General features: G+C 39.5%; 1 protein-coding gene across 4 annotated transcripts in view; it reads left to right on the plus strand.

Moving 5' to 3' along the window:
• Positions 1-1502: 1502 nt before the first annotated feature.
• The window catches only part of ROBO2 (roundabout guidance receptor 2), a gene marked incomplete at its 3' end in the record, with an annotated part of 586970 nt that continues 569941 nt past the window's right edge, over positions 1503-18531 (plus strand). For all 4 annotated transcript variants that reach the window (XM_081235996.1, XM_081235997.1, XM_081235998.1 and 1 more), the window contains exon 1: positions 1503-2133. In XM_081235996.1, coding sequence (XP_081092122.1) covers positions 2073-2133 — 61 coding nt within the window. In that variant the 5' untranslated portion in view covers positions 1503-2072. The remainder of the gene's footprint in view (positions 2134-18531) is intronic.

Raw genomic sequence — 18531 nt, forward strand, 5'->3', positions numbered from 1 at the left:
TGATCTAATGTGGCCTGCCTTAATCTTCCTGGTCCTGAATGGCATTCACTTGGTGGGTTCTGCCTTAATTTTCAGGATTTTGTCATCTTTGGGCTGCAATTCAGCTGTTTTTTGGCTTCGTTAGCTCAGTTGGGTTTTCAGGTTTTCCGAATTTCCTTTCAGAGGTGCTAGTCTCTGGAGGGTAATAACTTCGGGTACCGGCCCCCACCCCCGCACCCAAGCTCCCTGATCTCCTTTCTCCATCCTAAGCGTTTTCTCAACTCCTTGGCATCCCTCAGCCCCGCGTCAAATTCATCTTTGAGGAGGTCATAAGGCAACTGAGTAACAGAAGAGGGGATGCCACCCCTTCCCCTGCCCCCCAACCCGGGATTCCTCAGGGGGCCATAGATCTTGGCTAAAACAAGCCAGTGGAGACTACAGATTTCTGTACATCTCCCTCCCCCCTTTTCTGTGCCTTTTTAACGACGGAGAAAGCACCCCGAAACAACCTTTCCGCTCCAAGAGGTGGTTATATTGTTTCCTTTCCTTTTCTCCCTCCCGCTCAGCTTCTCATTTTGCTAAAAGGTGAAGAGTGAATGTTTGTGTGATTTTAACGGGTAATGAGGCTGCACCCGGGGTCCTGGACGGATGATCTTTTTTCCAGAAAGCGTGTGCATCTCCGGCAGACGGAGGGATGAATAATTAGGAAGGGCTTCCATGAAATCGCTCACCAAGAAAATTACCTGCCCATTAAACGGGACGCGGCGAAGGGCAGGAGGCTAGAGCCCACCTATCCCCCTCCCGAGGCGGGAAGCAGGGGGGAACGACGAGGCGCAGAGAAGGGGAAGGAGTTGACCGGTAGCCTCGGCTCCGAATTTGTTCATTTCTGTCCCACTAGGACTCTAGGCTTTCCAGCTCCTCCTCCCCCAACTGCCCAGCGGGCCGGCGCCCCCTGTGCGGGCGGGTGGCGGAGCGTGGAAGTGGGGGCTCCGTGCACCCCCTCATCACCCCCCGCACCCCCTCCCCGGGGCAGACTCCAAGCAGCTTTCATTCCTCCCCTCCCCTCCCGCCTCCTCGCCTTCCCTCTAAGTCCTTCCACCCGCGGCAGCTTCAGGAGGAGGCGGACGCTCTGCTGCGGGGCCGCGGGAGCAGCGGCGGCGGCCGTACCAGGTGGACTGGCGGCTAGACCCGGGCGGGCGGCTGCACCGCGCGCTCCCCTGCTCTCCCGCTCCTGGGCCCCTGGGCTCACCCGCCCCGCTCCGCACCCGCCCGCCGCCCGCCGCCCGCCGCCCGCCGCCTGCCGCCGCCCGGGTTCACAGCCGCTCGGAGGCGGCACCGCGGCGGGGGGTGGTGGCAGCAGCCTCAGCCCTGCCCCTCTATCCCTCCCGCCTTCCCTCCCTCCCTCCCTCCCTGCAGCCCCACCACGTAGGAGTTCGGATTCTCCACCCGCCTCATCCCTATTTCCCTTTGCCTCTCTTTCGGGAACGAGAGAGGTGGAGGGAGGCAACGGGGTTGCAAAGGAGAGGGCCGCCAAATCGGCCCGCCTGCAAAGTGTTGCTTTGACACATCCTTATTATGGAAGTTTAGTGAAAAAACTCTGGACGTGGAGCTGCTACCCAGACGAAGACCGGGGGAAAGGAAACCAGTGGGCAGGCCAATGTTTTTTTTCGGCAGCGCGCTGGCAAGTTTGTGGAACACTTTCTAGGAATTAGGTCTTTTTCCTCTCCCGTCATCTTCTTGACTTCTGAAGAACGAACTTGGCTTTGGATTGCCATGGAGCCTGAGGAGAGGGGGTTAGACACACTTGAATAATCCCTCCGGCTGGGCTGAATTCGTGGGAATTTAGGAAGCCACAGTGAGGAAATACAGCAGCCTTGGGAGTGCTCCCTGTTAATTTGGATGGATCTACATGTGCCCCATTCAAGACCTCTCCACTAACCCCTTCTGATCTTGCCATTTGCTCTTCTTGACTTTAATTAGCAGCTAGAAAAGTCTAAACTTTGGACCTACCTCTTTTTTTGATACTTATTTTTGTACTTTTGCTCTCTGGGATTGGTTTCTTAAACAATCTGGATCATTTTTAATATGTCAAAATGAGTCGGCTGATGTTTACACAACTACTGCTCTGTGGATTTTTACATGTTCGGGTTGATGGTAAGTTAAAATGTTTCTATCCTGCCCCTCCCCCCCAAAAAAAAAACCCCAACATTTCTTTCTGAGTCGGATGTGGGCTATAAATAAAATGACATTATATCTTTCAGTCCCTTTGGGCCAGGCATGGGGACTTTGGGGGAAGCAGAGGTTTTAAGTCTTTTGTTTCTAAACTGCTGCAAATGGAACGTGTTAGGAGTCACCTATTGTTGTAATTTACTTAATTAATTGAGGAGTTGGGTAATAAATGATGGGCTCTCAGTTTTGTTAGAAAAAGAAATATGAAAGTAAATCTCTTGAACGAGTCTAATACTCTTGTGCTTGTTCTCCATTTGGGGTTTGTTCTTGTATCTGAACTTTGGCTTAGAAATTCAAGTGAAGTAAGTAATAGACACCCCAGTGAAGGTGCAGTAGGTTAGGAATTTGAGCCAGGGATCTCAGGGATCAATGTGTATCACCTGCGTGCTGGTACGTGCTCTCCTAGCGTGATATCAGAATGAAGATTTAGATCATAGGGAGAAAACTGTCAAAAGTAAGACAAGGCGAGGCTCCAGGAAGGGGGAAGCAGAAGCTGTGGGCTGGCTGTGGGTACGGAACACTCAGCTCAGTCCCTAGTGGCAAACACAATGGGGATCTGAAACAGGTGCTGTAGGTGTTTCCCTCTAGGTTGAGTCAGTCTGTCAAGCAGACAGCATTCTGCCTCTGATTCTCCTGTCTTTTGTTCAGATTTGGTTTCCTGGGGTATTTTCATAGGATGTCAGTTTCCTGTGGGAGGATTGCAAAATCCTTTTTTGTAGCTCTTTTGAATGATGAGTGGAAGTAATCGTTAACATGCTGTTTTGTTTGTTTGTTCTACAGAAGAAAATCAAAAGAACATTTGGTATTAACCTAGCGACTTTAATTTTCACATCAATGGAAATAATTAGTATAAAGAGAAGATTAGAGCATGATATTTTTGCCTGCATGTGTGGATTGTAGTACTTTAGATTTTTAATTACTGTACTTATAAATAATCTGAGGTGTATTGGTCCAGATACTTGAGCCATTATAGTAGCTTGTTGCTACATAAACTTTCCTCCAGTATTTACATTGTGGACGAAGTCATTATTTGGGACACTGCCTATTTTCGCCCGCCTGTAGGAGCTAACTTTGTTCCTGGCAGCTGCTGTTGCACAGAGCCCCATGTATCAGACTCAAAAAGGAAGCCCTTCTATAAACATGAGGCAATACGGATGAGTTTACCTTCAGTCAAGTGGCTGTTTTCAACCCTGGACTACATAAGTACCCGTGCCCCCCAGCGATAGTAGGCGAGGCGTTCATGTGGGCACACTGCTTTTTTCTTTTTTCCCTTCTAAGTAGTAGATGTATAGGAGTAAATCACTGTGAATTCTACTGTGGCAATATCTCTAATCATATCTAATCATTCACCAGACATTTTCTTCCTCAATACATTTACCTTTGTAATACATTTAGATTACCATCACAAAAAGGTTTTGTCCCAAGTGTTTTGATTATCACAATAAGACTTTGATATAACTTTTTGGATATGTCCTCACAAGTCATGAATTTATATACTGCAATGCCAGAAATGCATTATAAACTATATATTAGATTACAGAACTATCACCAAGTTTTTGTTTTTTTGTGTTTTTTTTCAGTCGTTGTGTAACTAGCTGGAATACAATTAAATTGCTCAGTGGAAGTGACAGAGGGAATCAGAAGAGCTTGGTGTTACAGAATGTAATTAATGTACCAGGGTGTTTGGAGATATATGAAACAAATGCAATTAACCACCTTGCTGGAACAGCAGTAGCAAGACATCATTTCCTCCCTGCCCTCCCTCCTTCGTATCCTAGCTCACTCCCTTCTTTCCCGCTCTCCCCTCACCTTGCCCTTCCTGTCCCACAGATACACCTAGGACCTTTGTTCTGTTTTAACATTATAGGATAAGGGGGTAGTTTGTGTCTGGGCCATAACTGTGCAGCAACATTCATAGTAATGTAGTGAAAAATGCCCAAGATTGAGGAGTTGAAAAGGTAGTATTAAATTCTTGTGTGTGTGAAACTAGTTTTTGTATTTAGCATCTACTATGTCCAAAGCAATGGAAATGGTGGACACTTACTGAATTAGTATGTAAGTCATACGTTTGACATTGGATTGCCTTTGGTTTACCCCCTAATGATGACAGCCCCTCCATGGGAATTGTTAAAAATTTGGGATGTAGACAACACTGCCCTCTAGGCTATTTCAACACACTGGGATTGTGTGTTTGCATATATAATGAGGGGGTTGTTTGTAGGATCTCTAAGCCGCCTTACTTTTCCAGGGTTCTATGATTTCTAGTTACTTACCCTTCTTAGAAGTGTGTGCTTATTCTCCCCATGAATTTCAAATTTAGAGAAGCTTGTACCATTTCAAAGATATACTGACTCTCCTTGTGCTAGACACAGAAATTAATTTTATTCAGTGACAAATGATCCATAGATTTGCATTGAAATTTGCTTGGTGGGTTATTTATATGTGCATTTTTATAGTATATGAAAAATGTTAGAGTTTTGCATCCTCATGGAAGTTATGTGCCATTATTATTTATGATTTTTCTGTATCTTGTGTCTGTAGGCATCTGTAGAGAATAAATATTTAGTTGAAAACTACAGGCAAACTTTTCTATTTGGGATGTAAATAAAGATTATCTCATTCGATACAGATTAATTAACCAAATGCAGATTTTTCCTTACTATTATGTATGAGAATATATGTTGAATTTAGCCTTTGTTCTCCAGATTTTCTTTATTTTTAAATAAGAATATGGTTTTGTAATCATTTACAGGGAACTAATATGAACTGTCACAAGACTGTTGGATTACATCTATATTTCATACATTGTGTCAGTTCGATAATTTTACAATACTGGTGAAAAGATGTTTTGCCTCTCACTGTTGTGGCCTCTCCCATTGCGGAGCACAGGCTCCGGACATGCAGGCTTAGCGGCCATGGCTCACGGGCCCAGCCGCTCCGCGGCATGTGGGATCTTCCCGGACCAGGGCACGAACCCGTGTCCCCTGTATCGGCAGGCGGACTCTCAGCCACTGCACCACCAGGGAAGCCCGAAAAGATGTTTTTAAGATGAAAATATTTCTTGTCTTTAATCCTTAACTGTTGTAAAATGAAAATGGCACTTGTGATATTTGGAGAGATAAAGATGATACATATGCATGATGCAGATATATAATCTCATATAGGTTTATAGGTTTTGCTAAAGTGCTTCTTTCAGTAATGGACTCATTATTATAGCCATATGTAGTCCATTTCAGAACTTAAATTGCATATAAGTAACCTGAAATTTCTTCTTGCAACTATACACTAATATCACGTTTGAAATGGCTTTGTTTGAATAACCTTTGATTCTAGGCAATATTTGGACCATAAACCAAAAGGATTTCTTAATACATAGAGAAAAGAGTATCTTAAAGAAAAAAAGGTCATGATTATACCAAAAAAAAAAAAAAATCTAGTCATTGCATCCTTGAGCAACCTGTATAAAATATCATCTTTGCTAATAAAAATATGGATACGTAAGCACATTGCCTACATTTGGATACATATATAGTAATGAAGGAAACTTATGTATGTAGGATGTGTGTGTCCAGTAATATCTGCTTCAGTAGTTCCTGCAGTCCATAGGAGTTATTTATTTATTTACTTCCTATGTGCAGTTTGTTTTTTGAAGAGTTAGAAAAAACAGATTTTCCTTTTTTTCGGTACGCGGGCCTCTCACTGTTGTGGCCTCTCCCGTTGCAGAGCACAGGCTCCGGACATGCAGGCTCAGCGGCCATGGCTCACGGGCCCAGCCGCTCTGCGCCATGTGGGGTCTTCCCGGACCGGGGCACGAACCCGATGTCCCCTGCATCGGCAGGCGGACTCTCAACCACTGCGCCACCAGGGAAGCCCAGGATTTCCTTTTACTTATTTCTACTCCTAGTTCTCCTCTTCTCCTTCTCCTACTTCTCCTGTACCCCCCCTTCCTCTTCCGCCTTCATTTCTTCCTTCCCCTCCTTCTTCTCCTTCTTTTTTGGACCCAGTGGAAGGAATTAAAGAAATATTTGAAGAATGAAGAAAATAGGTGAGAGGTTTCTTGGATAACAATTTAGAAAATCTGCATTTAAGGGAGATATGTTAATAATATTTTAACTTTGGATATACCCAATTGGGGTCTTGACTCATCATTTTTCTTTTACAATCCTGTAGAGCTTGATGAAAACTTATATAGTTCTTTTTCCAGTTTAGGCAGACAGAAGTCTACAGATCTGAGTTCTAGCAGAAAGTTATAGGGTGCTATATTAGTGATTTATTTTCAAAGAGAAGTATTGTTATGTTTCTTATAGTGTTTCCAGGTATAGACCTGTCAACCTAAATCAATACATTGATGTTGTTAATGATTTTCTTCTTTTTTAAATTATTGAATAAAGCATGAATGAATGATGACATAAAGTCTTTTAAGGGGAAATTCCATAAACTCTGGCAATGTTTCAGCATAGCAAAAATCTAATATAGCATCTAAAGTGTAGCATATTCACCCAAAAAACCTGTCTCTAACAAAACAACATTGGAGTAATCTAGGCCTCAGTCCTTAGTGTTTTTTCCTCCATTTGCACCTAATCCTTAATATCTTTCATCTGGTCACATGGGTTTTACATACTTCTTTATGCTGATGCTTCTCAAATTTCCCTAATCACTTGTGGAAGAATGTAAATTCCATGAGATTACAACTTGGCTCTTCTATATACCATTGTATCCGCAGTGCCCGTACATTACTTGACATATCCAGCTGACTACATGACATCTTTGCTTGATATCTAATAAGAATATATCAGACTTGAATAGTAACTAGATTTGTTGTGATGATCGTTTCCCAATGTATACAAATAGCGAATCATTGTGTTGTACACCTGAAACTACTATAATGTATGTCAATTATACCTCAATAAAATAATTTTAAAAATGAATATATCAAACTCAAGCCAGGGATAGAATTTGCTTCTCTTTCCAGTCATCTCCAGCTCAGTAGATGGCATCAGTATTCACAGTTTTTCATGACCCGAAACTAGGAATCATTTTTGACTTGTTCTCACAGCCCCTATCTGACTTGTTAGTAAATCCTTTGAAATATACCCTGATACCTAAAATTTTATGCGTGTGTTTGTGAATTTTTCCCCAAAATTTTAATATAAGCATTTTCAAACTGCAACATAGCTGAATTTTACAGTGCACACTCATATTCCCACGTAGATTCTACCATTAATTTACTATACTCGATGACCACATATCTATCCGTTTACCCATTCCCCTAGGCATCCATTAATTCATCTTATTGTATTGATGCATTTTTAAATAGATTCCAAATGTTTCTTACTAATTCAACCACTACCATCCTGGTCAAAACCTGGACTATTGGAATAATCTGATCAATGATCATCCTGCTTCCATTCCTGCTCTTCCTATCCCCACACCTTACCTCCATCCAGTTAATTCTCCACCCAGTAGCCACAGGGACCTTTCAAAAGCATGTAAATAAGATAATGGCAGCTCCTTGCTCAGAAGCCTCTAATGGCTTCCACTGATAACTCTTCGCAATAGTTTACAAGACTCTTCAAATTCAGGTCCCTCACTGCCTCTCTGATCTCATCTGTTCACACTCCCTACTGGAACCTAGGTTTAGACCTTTCTTTTTGATGTTTTGTTCCTGACTCAGGGCTTTTGCATTTGTTCTTTCTTTCATCTGAAATGTGCTTCCCCTGATCGTTGCATGGGTGAGTTTTTTCAATTGGTTTAATGAGTCCCTATCCAATATCATCTCTTCAGATATATGGACCACCTAATGTAAAAATGCTTCCCTTAAAACACTATTGGACTACCCCCCTTACCTATCTTAATTTTTTTCTGAGCTCTTATCACCTTCTTAAAGTTTATGTGGGTGTGTGCACGTGTCCACACGCACATGCACGTGTTTGTATAAACAGCCTTGAAGGGACTCACATTGTACCCTACTTGCGAGCTAAGAAGTTAGACTGCTACAACTTCATGAATGCTGGCAAAGGACATGAAACTCCTGGGTCCCAGATGGTAGATTTCATTAGTCATGTCACAGCAAGCAGCATGACTTCATGTTTGTGTAGATTTACCTTTCCCCTGAAGACCCTTAGGGGCAATGCAGTGGGGCCCAGGTAGATGATGCACACATAATGGGTTAGCCTCACAGCTGATGAGCCCTAAGCTTGGGAACCAGGATATTTTATAGTGGGCGATAAGGAAATCTGCCTAACCTTTGGCCTGGAGGGAAACATTGTCTTGACTATATTAGACAGTAAGCAAATCTGCCTTCTGTTCTGAAGGGAGACCATCTAGAGTTTAGAAGACTGTTTGCTGTATGCATATGTTAGTATGATTATTGTCTGCCTCTTCCACTGAGCTCCTAGGGCATGGACTTTCTTTGTCTATTTTGTTTACCTGTGTTCCTCCAATGCCTAGAGCACAGGATAACACATAGTAGAATCAAGTATTTGTTGAATAAATGAAAATGTGCTTATGGAGTGCTTTTGAGATGTTTATTTTCATGCCCTAGCCCAACATGTGAAACTTTTACCATTTGAACTAGGTTTATCTATTTATTTGGGGGTGTGTATTTGTATGTGTCTCTCATTCTCTCTCTCTCTTTTTAGAGAGAGAGAGTTATCAAACATGCATATTTTGACATAAATGACATCATGATTTCTGATGATTTAGTATTCCACCTTTCACCTGGCAGGAGATATAGAATTGACTATTTGCTTTGATATGTCTCTTTTCTAACCAAGAGTATTTCCAACAATGGTGTGACTTACATGGTCACTCCCAATCCCCATACTAACACTGTTGGATGTTTTAGCACACTGTTGAGTGGTGTATATATTTTGACAAGGCACTCCTTCAAATGATTCTAATGTGCCTTAATAGGACCACATACACTCTTATCTGACTAAGGAATTTTGACTTATACAATGATATCTAGTCCAAAAAGTGAGAAGGTCCTTCAATAGCTCAGTTGGTAGAGCGGAGGACTGTAGGTACAAAAAGTGAGACTTTTCTTCACCTTTAGGGCAACTTTTCATTTAAGCAACAGATAAAAATGATTACTTTAGTTCAGGCATAGAATTAAAAAGAATACTTTTAAAATTGGTCTCCAATTATATAGCTCACTAATAATTGAAAAAGAAGAGGAAGATTAAAATACCTGCAGCAACTGGAATTACCCTACCCTATCTACTGTTGTAATCATCATGTCTAGGACCCTGTTTACCATCATTGATACTAAACTGAGATATACCCAGGAATTTGGCAGGTAGACCCTCTTTGTAGACCTACTTTTGATTTTAAGAAAATAACTCAAAGGAGTCTTACTAGAAAATTTATTCTTTAAAACTGAGATAAAGGAAACATAGACATCCTCTAAATTTTGCTACTTAAATATTTTCCCCCAACAACTTCACTGAAATGATTGAAATATAATTCACATTATATTTCACAAACAAGTTACTCATATAAAGTGTACAATTCAGTGGTTTTTAGTGTATTCAGAGAATTGTGCAACCATAACTACAATCCAATTTTAGAACGTTTTTTCATCCAAAAAAAGAAGCCAAGTATCCTGCTCCTTATCTTCCATCCCTTCCCCAGCCCTAGGAAGCCACTAGTCAACTTTCTGTCTCTGTAGATTTGTCTATTTTGGACATTTCATGTAAATAGAATATTACAATATATGCTCTTTTGTGACTGGCTTCTTTCCCTTCATCTAATGTTTTCAAGGGTCATCCATGTTGTAGTGTATATCAGTACTTCATTCTTTGTTATTGCTGAATAGTATTCCACATCGTTTATTCTTTGAATTATCAGTTCATGGACATTTAGGTTATTTCCACTTTGGGGCTATTATAAAGATCGTTGCTATGAACATTTGTGTATTAATCTTTGTGTGCACATATGTTTTCATTTCTCTTGGGTGTATAACTGGAGTGGACTTGCTGGGTCATATGGTAATTCTGTGTTTAACCTTTTGAGGAACTGCAAGACTGTTTTCCAAAGCAACTATACCATTTTACATTCCCACTGGCAATGTATGAGGTAAATATATTCTTTTAATTCACCATGGAAAGAAAATGTTGAACGGCCTTTACAAGTTGGATATATGTTTGTAGTGAGACAATTTTATATGATAATAATATGCTTTAAGTTTCCAGTAGTCCTAATTTCTAATCCCTTCAGTGATTGTCTTCTCAGTCTTCTTCAGTTGCCCTGTAAAGTTTTACAAATGAAATTAACCCAAATTGAAATTGTCACTTTTAGCAGAGACTTCAACAATACTAAATGTAAATCAGAGAATGATAACATCTCAGAGTTAGAAGAAGTTTTTGCAGTTTTGTGGTACAATTCTCTCGTTGGTTGGACAGATGGAGAATGAAGCTCAGAGGTTTTTTTAAAATTAATTTTTATTGGAGTATAGTTGCTCTACAATGTGTTAGTTTCTACTGTACAGCAAAGTGAATCAGCTATATGTATACATATATCCCCTCTTTTTTGGATTTCCTTCCCATTTAGGTCACCACAAAGCATTAGTAGAGTTCCCTGAGCTATACAGTATGTTCTCATTAGTTATCTATTTTATACATAGTATCAATAGTGTATATATGTCAATCCCACCCTCCCCTTCCCCCCTTGGTGACCATATGTTTGTTCTCTACGTCTGTGTCTCTATTTCTGCTTTGCAAATAAGATCATCTATACCATTTTTCTAGATTCCACATATTTGCATTAACATACGATATTTGTTTTCTTTTTTTGACTTACTTCACCCTGTATGACAGTCTCTAGGTCCATCCACATCTCTAAAAATGACCCAATTTGATTCCTTTTTTATGGCTGAGTAATATTCCATTGTATATATGTACCACATCTTCTTTATCCATTCCTCTGTTGATGGACATTTAGGTTGCTTCCATGTCCTGGTTATTGTAAATAGTGCTGCAGTGAATATTGGGGTGCATGTGTGAAGCTCAGAGTTTTTATGTGCCTTGTCATATAGTCTATTGCTGCTTAGTAGTAGAGCTGAAACTAGAGTCCAGGGATGTTTTTTATCTCTATACCATGCTTCTCTCAAAAGACTATTTCCAGCTTCTCAATCCTGGAACTCCTTAACAAGAGTTCCAGGCTCTTGTAACTAACTGAAAATGGCCAGCTGTTTTCCAAATATGTCAACAAGGGAATTAGCTTGAGATGGCTTGAGGTTATTCATCTGATTCAACACATGCTTATTGAGCACCTATTTATAAACAAAGCACCTTGCTGAGGGCTCCGTGAGGAACATAATGAAGTTAAATAGTTCCCACCTTCAAGGAGATGATTCTTTAGTAGAGAAGATAACAAATACTCAAGTCACTAAAATAAAAGTAGTTATCTGGTAAATGTGGGGGGCGGTGTGTGGGGTTGAAGGAACACAGAACATAGTCTGGGAACTCAACACCAAATGGGTCACTTAATGTGGGCCTTAGAGGAAGAGTGAACTTTTTTTTTTTTTTTTTTTTTTTTTGCGGTACGCGGGCCTCTCACTGTTGTGGCCTCTCCCGTTGTAGAGCATAGGCTCCGGATGCACAGGCTCAGCGGCCATGGCTCACAGGCCTAGCCACTCCGCGGCATGTGGGATCTTCCCGGACCGGGGCACGAACCCATGTCCCCTCCATCGGCAGGCGGACTCTCAACCACTACGCCACCAGGGAAGCCCAAGGGTGAACTTTTAATAGACAGAAAGATTGGAAATTGCATTCCAGCTAAAGGAATAACAGGAGGAATGACATGGAGATGAGAAAGGTGTGCTAGGGGAAAGGCAAGGAGTCTAGTTTAATTGTAACATAGTTGTACGGAGGGGCAGTGTGAGATGATTACTGAAAGGCAGTCAACAAACACTACTGACTGAGTAAGAGCAAATAATTTAACCATTCTGAGTGTTCTTATCTTTAAAATTGGCATGGTAATAGTGTCTTCTCAAATAGCTGATATGAGGAATAGATTAATATATATTCATCACACACACACATATATATATATATACCTATGTTTGTATATATGTGTATGTGGAACATATGTGTGCATATATATTGATATGTTATCATATATGGAATTAGATGTGTGTATATGTAATATATATCTCTATGTTACATATATATGTTATATATGTAGAAATGATATTAAAATGCTTTGAACAGTGCCTGGTACTTAATAAACTCCAATTAAGTGTATTTATTATTATTTTTTATTATTAGTAGTATTTTTATTCTATTGGTATTCCTTTCCTAGTATGGAGTAGAAGTAAATTTAAGAGGACTTTGTCTATCAGGCTAATCATGAACTACATTTGAGATGTGTTTCACAAAGATTTTCATATAACCTTTCAAGCATGAGTCTTCAGGTGACTAAATAAGAACTTTTGTTGCCTCTTAAGGGGACTCATCTGTGTCCACACCTATGCAACTGTGACAAACGTGCTATGACATGTATGTTTCCATTGCATCATGTGCTGATTACAGAGCAAATGGGATTCCCAAGTGAGTGATATTATGAATGAAAGGAATAAACAAGAGAGGCATACTACAAATAGAAATTCGTTAACAAACAGAACATGCTAGTAAAACCCTGCGTTTTGGTTCACATTGACTGATTTACATTTTTTACTTGGTGCTTTTGATATAAAGTATCATGAAGATAAATCTTTTAAGAGACAAAGCTTACTGAATTCCAAGTAAACACTTCTAGTACAGAAAATTTTTAAAAATTAACATTGTCTCCACTCAACATTTTTTCCTAAATAGCCCACTTATCTTTCTTACATCTAGTATAGACATCCTTGATTCTAATACTTTTTATAATTATACATTAACCAGATTTGCATATTGAGTGGTTGTGTATATCAAGGGTAACCTGACTAAAGCAAAATCATTGCTATTGTGGAAGGGATACACCATGGGTGTCCAGAAGCTGTGGACTCCTCTTTAAGCTTTACCACTAATTAATTGTATGACTTTAGAATCTTATAAAAAAATAGATATTTGACCATGTACTCTTCAGTGTCTCAGCCTTAACTTCTCTTACTGTAAGTCATTTAGTTAAATGTCCTATCATTTGCATTATGTTTGAGTACAATTAAAGGGGAAAATTTATCCTGGAAAAAAATTATCCCAAACCATAAATACCCATCTTTGAAAATAATCACGAATTATTGTTCAGTCTGCATAGGGGCTATATTTTGATGTGGGCTTAACGATTTGAATATAGATGACAGTCAAAATCCACTAGCCTTATGATGCACATCCACTTTCATTCATTAATGACCAATGGTACTTATTGTTTCTTTATGAATAAATGGGATTCAAAAATTTAATACTAAAAAAAATAGTCTTAAGCCAATGTACTCACTAGTTTATGGCCACTGTGACTAGAACTGTATGTGACATGGCAGTTTTAGCTCAAGAGAGGGGTTAACAGCCACTTTTTTTTTTTTTTTTTTTGCGGTACGCGGGCCTCTCACTGCTGTGGCCTCTCACGTTGCGGAGCACAGGCTCCTCCGGACGCGCAGGCTCAGCGGCCATGGCTCACGGGCCCAGCCGCTCCGTGGCATGTGGGGTCTTCCCGGACCGGGGCACGAACCCGCGTCCCCTGCATCGGCAGGCAGACTCTCAACCACTGCACCACCAGGGAAGCCCAACAGCCACTTTTTAATTTCTGTTGTAAGGATTGATGTGGGATCTGTTCCCCTAGTTTTTGGTCCCAAGCCTTTTTGGAAATGAACTGGAGAACATGGAATATAACTCAACTCTTTCATTACACTGCTTTTCAAGCTTAAGCAAAGAACAAGGAAACCATTTGGAATTTAAAGGATTTGTCCAAAACCTGTACAACAGTTATAACCAATTAAAATGTTCATAAGTATGAACAAAAAAAGGGAGAACTTTTGACCTTCAAAAAAGTTAAGTCAAGAGGTTTTTTTTTTATAAAGAAAAGGTCATAAACTTTATAAATCAATGTTATAGCCATACTTTAAAGTTTAACAATATATACTTACAAATACTAGCAAATGCTCGAATACAGTACACTAATTTGTTAAGGTACATCTCATAATTATAAAACGTAGTTTTCAGGGTTACAGTAAATTAAGGGAAATTCAGGATGAACCTAGCAATAGGAATTCTAAGTTGTGTTTTGTATCTTTATTTTAAAGTGAACTTTAATGTGTTGGCAAATAATAGTGTAGTTATTGAAAACTGAGCTAATTGTTGATCTATTAAAACTAGAGCAGGCATTTCAGTTTCCCCATCTTAAATATGCAACAGCTTGTTCATTCTAGAACACCTTTGCATGTCAACAACTACAAGATGCCTTCACCCAAATGCAAATTATGCGAACCCCTCCCTAACTGCATCTGCATCATTGATTAGAGGAGATACTGAGTAAGAAGAATGTTACCTTTCAAAAAGAAAGTGCCCAGTAACTTAACATTCCTCAGCATTTTTTCATTCAAAATGGGCTGTGAGGATACTTTTCTTCGAAGCAGTGATAATCTCAAGAGTTAAAAACTAACAGTGAAAAGGTATTTCCATGGCACCTGAGCCCTGTACTCACAAATCTTCAAGCTGTCATTCAGCTGAGGTTTGCAGCCTCCTTTTCTTCTCACAAATGCTGTTGAAAAACTTCAGCAGAAAAGAAAGTGCTAACAGTTGGTTGGGGAGTTCCTCACTGGCTATCCTGAAAACATGTAGGTGATTTTGCAGCTAAGTACGTTTTTAAGTGTTTCACTTCGCCTTTGTGATTTGAAAGCCTGGATAATGCGAACTTGTAATACAAAATGAAAGAATAAAGAATGGGAAAAATATGTACAGCATGTGGGTACAGATTTTGGGCAGAGATACCTCTTATCCACCCCCCCCCGCCCCATACACACATGACTTTAAGATATGAATAAACTTCTGAGTTGTTTGATACCTGCCCTCTACTCACAATCCAACAGACAACTTTTATTTTATGAAGAACATTTCCCGGGCTATGAATTATTATTGTACTTTTCTGTTAAACTGTAACACCTGTGATGTTCGCCAGTTGGATCTTATGAAACTCCCCATGTTTTTGAGCTGCTCAGTAAAAGCGTCTCATCATGTTAAATTTAAATTCCAAGTTCGTTTAACTTTTCTTTTCAGAAAGTGGTTTTTATCTTTCTAAGCATCAACTAAGCATGGCATGCAAATAAGACAACTAGGCAATTGCTTTTATAGTCTATCTTTCTCAGGGTGCAATTCAAAGCTTTCTGAACTTGGGGTGTTATAGGAGTTTATGTGTGATCTTTGCATTTGAAATAGTCCAGGAAGTGCAAGGATATACCTGGGAGAGGCAGCCTCTATGAACAATGAGGAGTGAGGGGGTATTGGAAAGTGAAAAACTGAACATTTGAACGAAATGAATTGGACCAGCATTTGAAACTCTGCTATATAGCAAGCGGACAAGCTGATATTTAGTTCTATGGATTGTTAACATTCACATAAAACAGAATTATTTAGCATTTACTGAATCTTTTTGATAATCAATTTGGGATCAGATGCAAAAGAACATGTGTCTGGCTTTGTATGACCCCAAATTCTTCCGTTTTCCCTTTGAGCAGATGACATGCCTTCTTTGCTGACTGATATTGGTTGCTAGGAGAAGTGCACTGGTCTGGTCCCCTCTTATCCAGCAGTAAAACTAAAGAGTGTATTGAATAAGAAAAAGAGAGGCGGAACACAGTACAGGCCATGAATCATGACTTGTCTCCAATATGTCCACTTTGCTCCCATTTTTTTCCCCTTTAAACACCTTTGTTTTTACCAATGATGCTTTCTTTCAGCTGCTATCTATAATCCTTTTGGAGCCTGAGGGGAAGAGGGTTGCTAAAGGGAGGCTGTGCTGCTAAGAGCCCACTCAGCCCTAATAAAAGCCTTGAGAGTTATTCATGGGGCCACATTAGTGAGAATGCCCTACTCAATGAATAGCATCAGTCAGCTGCCTTTGAAATCCAGTGATTAATACCTTCTGTTTTTAATGGGGGGGGGAGGCAGACAGGAAAGGTCTTCATACTACTTTGGCTCTTTTGCAAATTAGATCTTATATATTGTCAATGCTTTTGAAAAAGAAGTTGCTAAATTTTCAATACCTGCAGTAGTCGTTAAAAAAAATAGTGTTTCATGAACTGTTAATTGTGGCTATTGTCAGATACAACTGAAATGGTAAAAATGTCCCAAATGAGCGCTTATAAGAAAATCAGTTAGCCATTCTTATATTTTGGCAATGTTTTATGATGACCATCAAACTAAAAACATGATGTTAAGTGATTATATTCAAAATGTTGTCTACACTGATCTATTTCACAGCATCCAAATCACATTTTTGTTTGTTTGATAAAGAAACTAATTACAATACTCTTGAGATTTTAGAGAAACATCTAATGAGAAAGTGTTAAGGGCGGCAGGTGTTTCCCATGAGCACTTGGATATAAGGGGAAGTCAGTGATTTACAAAGAAGTTCTTATATATTGATACGTATATATATATATATATACACACACACACACATGTTTATATCTATAGGCTAGTTTAACATAAGGGATTTGGAATGTTATTATAATCCATCCCTATTACCTCTCTTTATATATTTTTATTGCATTGAGTACATGGCACAGTTCAAATAAAGTTGTGTAAGGTTTAGAAAGCTTGCCTATCATCTGAGGTGCATAGATAGAAAAGCTTCTGGTTCTGGTGCCCCGTGTAGGCAACTAGAAAATGCAAGGTGGTGCTTCTTCATACTGTTTTTCAGCATGATTCCAATGTCATCCAGGCTGTTATTATTTAGATGGTAATTTAAGCCAAGCCTCAGTGTTCTTTTAAAATTATTCTAATTCTTCTGTTCATTTTACATTTATTTTTGATGTAGCAGCTTAGTCTGGCTCTTCAATATGTACTCACGTTCATTAAAAAGGCTTCACTGTAGTCTGAATATGAGAACAAACAACATTTAAAGAACTCGGCATGATGCTTCCTGTAACCTGTTTTTGACTCTGTGGAAGTGAAATATCTTGTTAAGAGGTGGTAATACCCAAGGGCAATCAGAGATGAAAATGTAACGACTTGGTGGGTGATGTCTAGAGATCAGCTTCGAGTGAGGTCTGCTTTAACATCTTTATTAGTGACATAAAGGAGAGGACAAAATGATAAAGAAATGGACATATTTCAACATTAGAAAGCTATGGGGAACTTTTTCCCCCACCACCTACCCATACCCCCTAATGAACATAGAAATGATTTAGAAAACTTTAGGCAGCAAAAATTGTTAGCAGATTATGAACTAATGCCTTATTCCATATATAAATGTAAAGTAATTCTTCAGGGAAATAATCAGAAACCTAGATATCTAACTAGAGAGAGAAGCCAGCAAAGCAATAAAACTGAAAGGGCCCAGGGGATAAATATGGGAGTGGAGACCGGGAGAAAATGCGATTCAGATTAGGAGTGTTATGTCCCAGTTTTAAAGGTCAGGGGATTATAGTGCCCATTTAGGGAGTATTGCATCACTGACTGTGGAGATTCTCTTTCAGTGAGCGTGGCTTAAGTGCAGTTGAAATACTTCTTTCATTTTGCACTTCATTGCCAGAACATGAGTGTGGGAGAGAGATGTTGGCAGAATAGAAGCAGGAGTGAGTACAAAGACAGATTCTTTTGGAAGATGTCTGTCCCCTTAAAACTAGAGAAGGATGTACTTATTGCCTCTGTATATCCTGACCTATATAGATGAGAAACAGTATTGAGATGGATCCCATTAAACTTTTTCAAATATTGAGGGGAAAGGTTGGCAAAATGTAACCATGTTTTAAGTGTTTCACCAACCACTTTTCATAACTAAATCAGAAAAACTTGGAAGCAATGAGTTACGCTCAGGGGGAAAATACTCATATTTTAACATTTTTATTGATTTAAATGATAGGAGATGCTTAATACAAAGTTGCATTGTATTTCAAAGGAAGGGTAATAAACAATGAGTCCACTATGTAAATAGACAAGAATTGTAATCAGACTCATTGGCTGAACAGGATCCAGAACATAATCCACTTTCAACATTAGTGAGGTCTTATTAGACATGCACCCTTTGGGGCTATACAGTTTAAGAGAAATGTGAAATACTTGATAGTCTCTGTTCTATAGAGAACTGCAAGATGATAGCAGGAATGGAAAATAATGTGTAAGATCGGCTTCATGAGTTGGCATTCTTTTTTTCTGTTTTTCCTCTGGTCTCAATATTTTG

The sequence above is a fragment of the Mesoplodon bidens genome (genome assembly GCF_964165515.1).
Source record: "Mesoplodon bidens genome assembly, chromosome: 5".
NCBI classification, from domain to species: Eukaryota; Metazoa; Chordata; class Mammalia; order Artiodactyla; family Ziphiidae; genus Mesoplodon; species Mesoplodon bidens.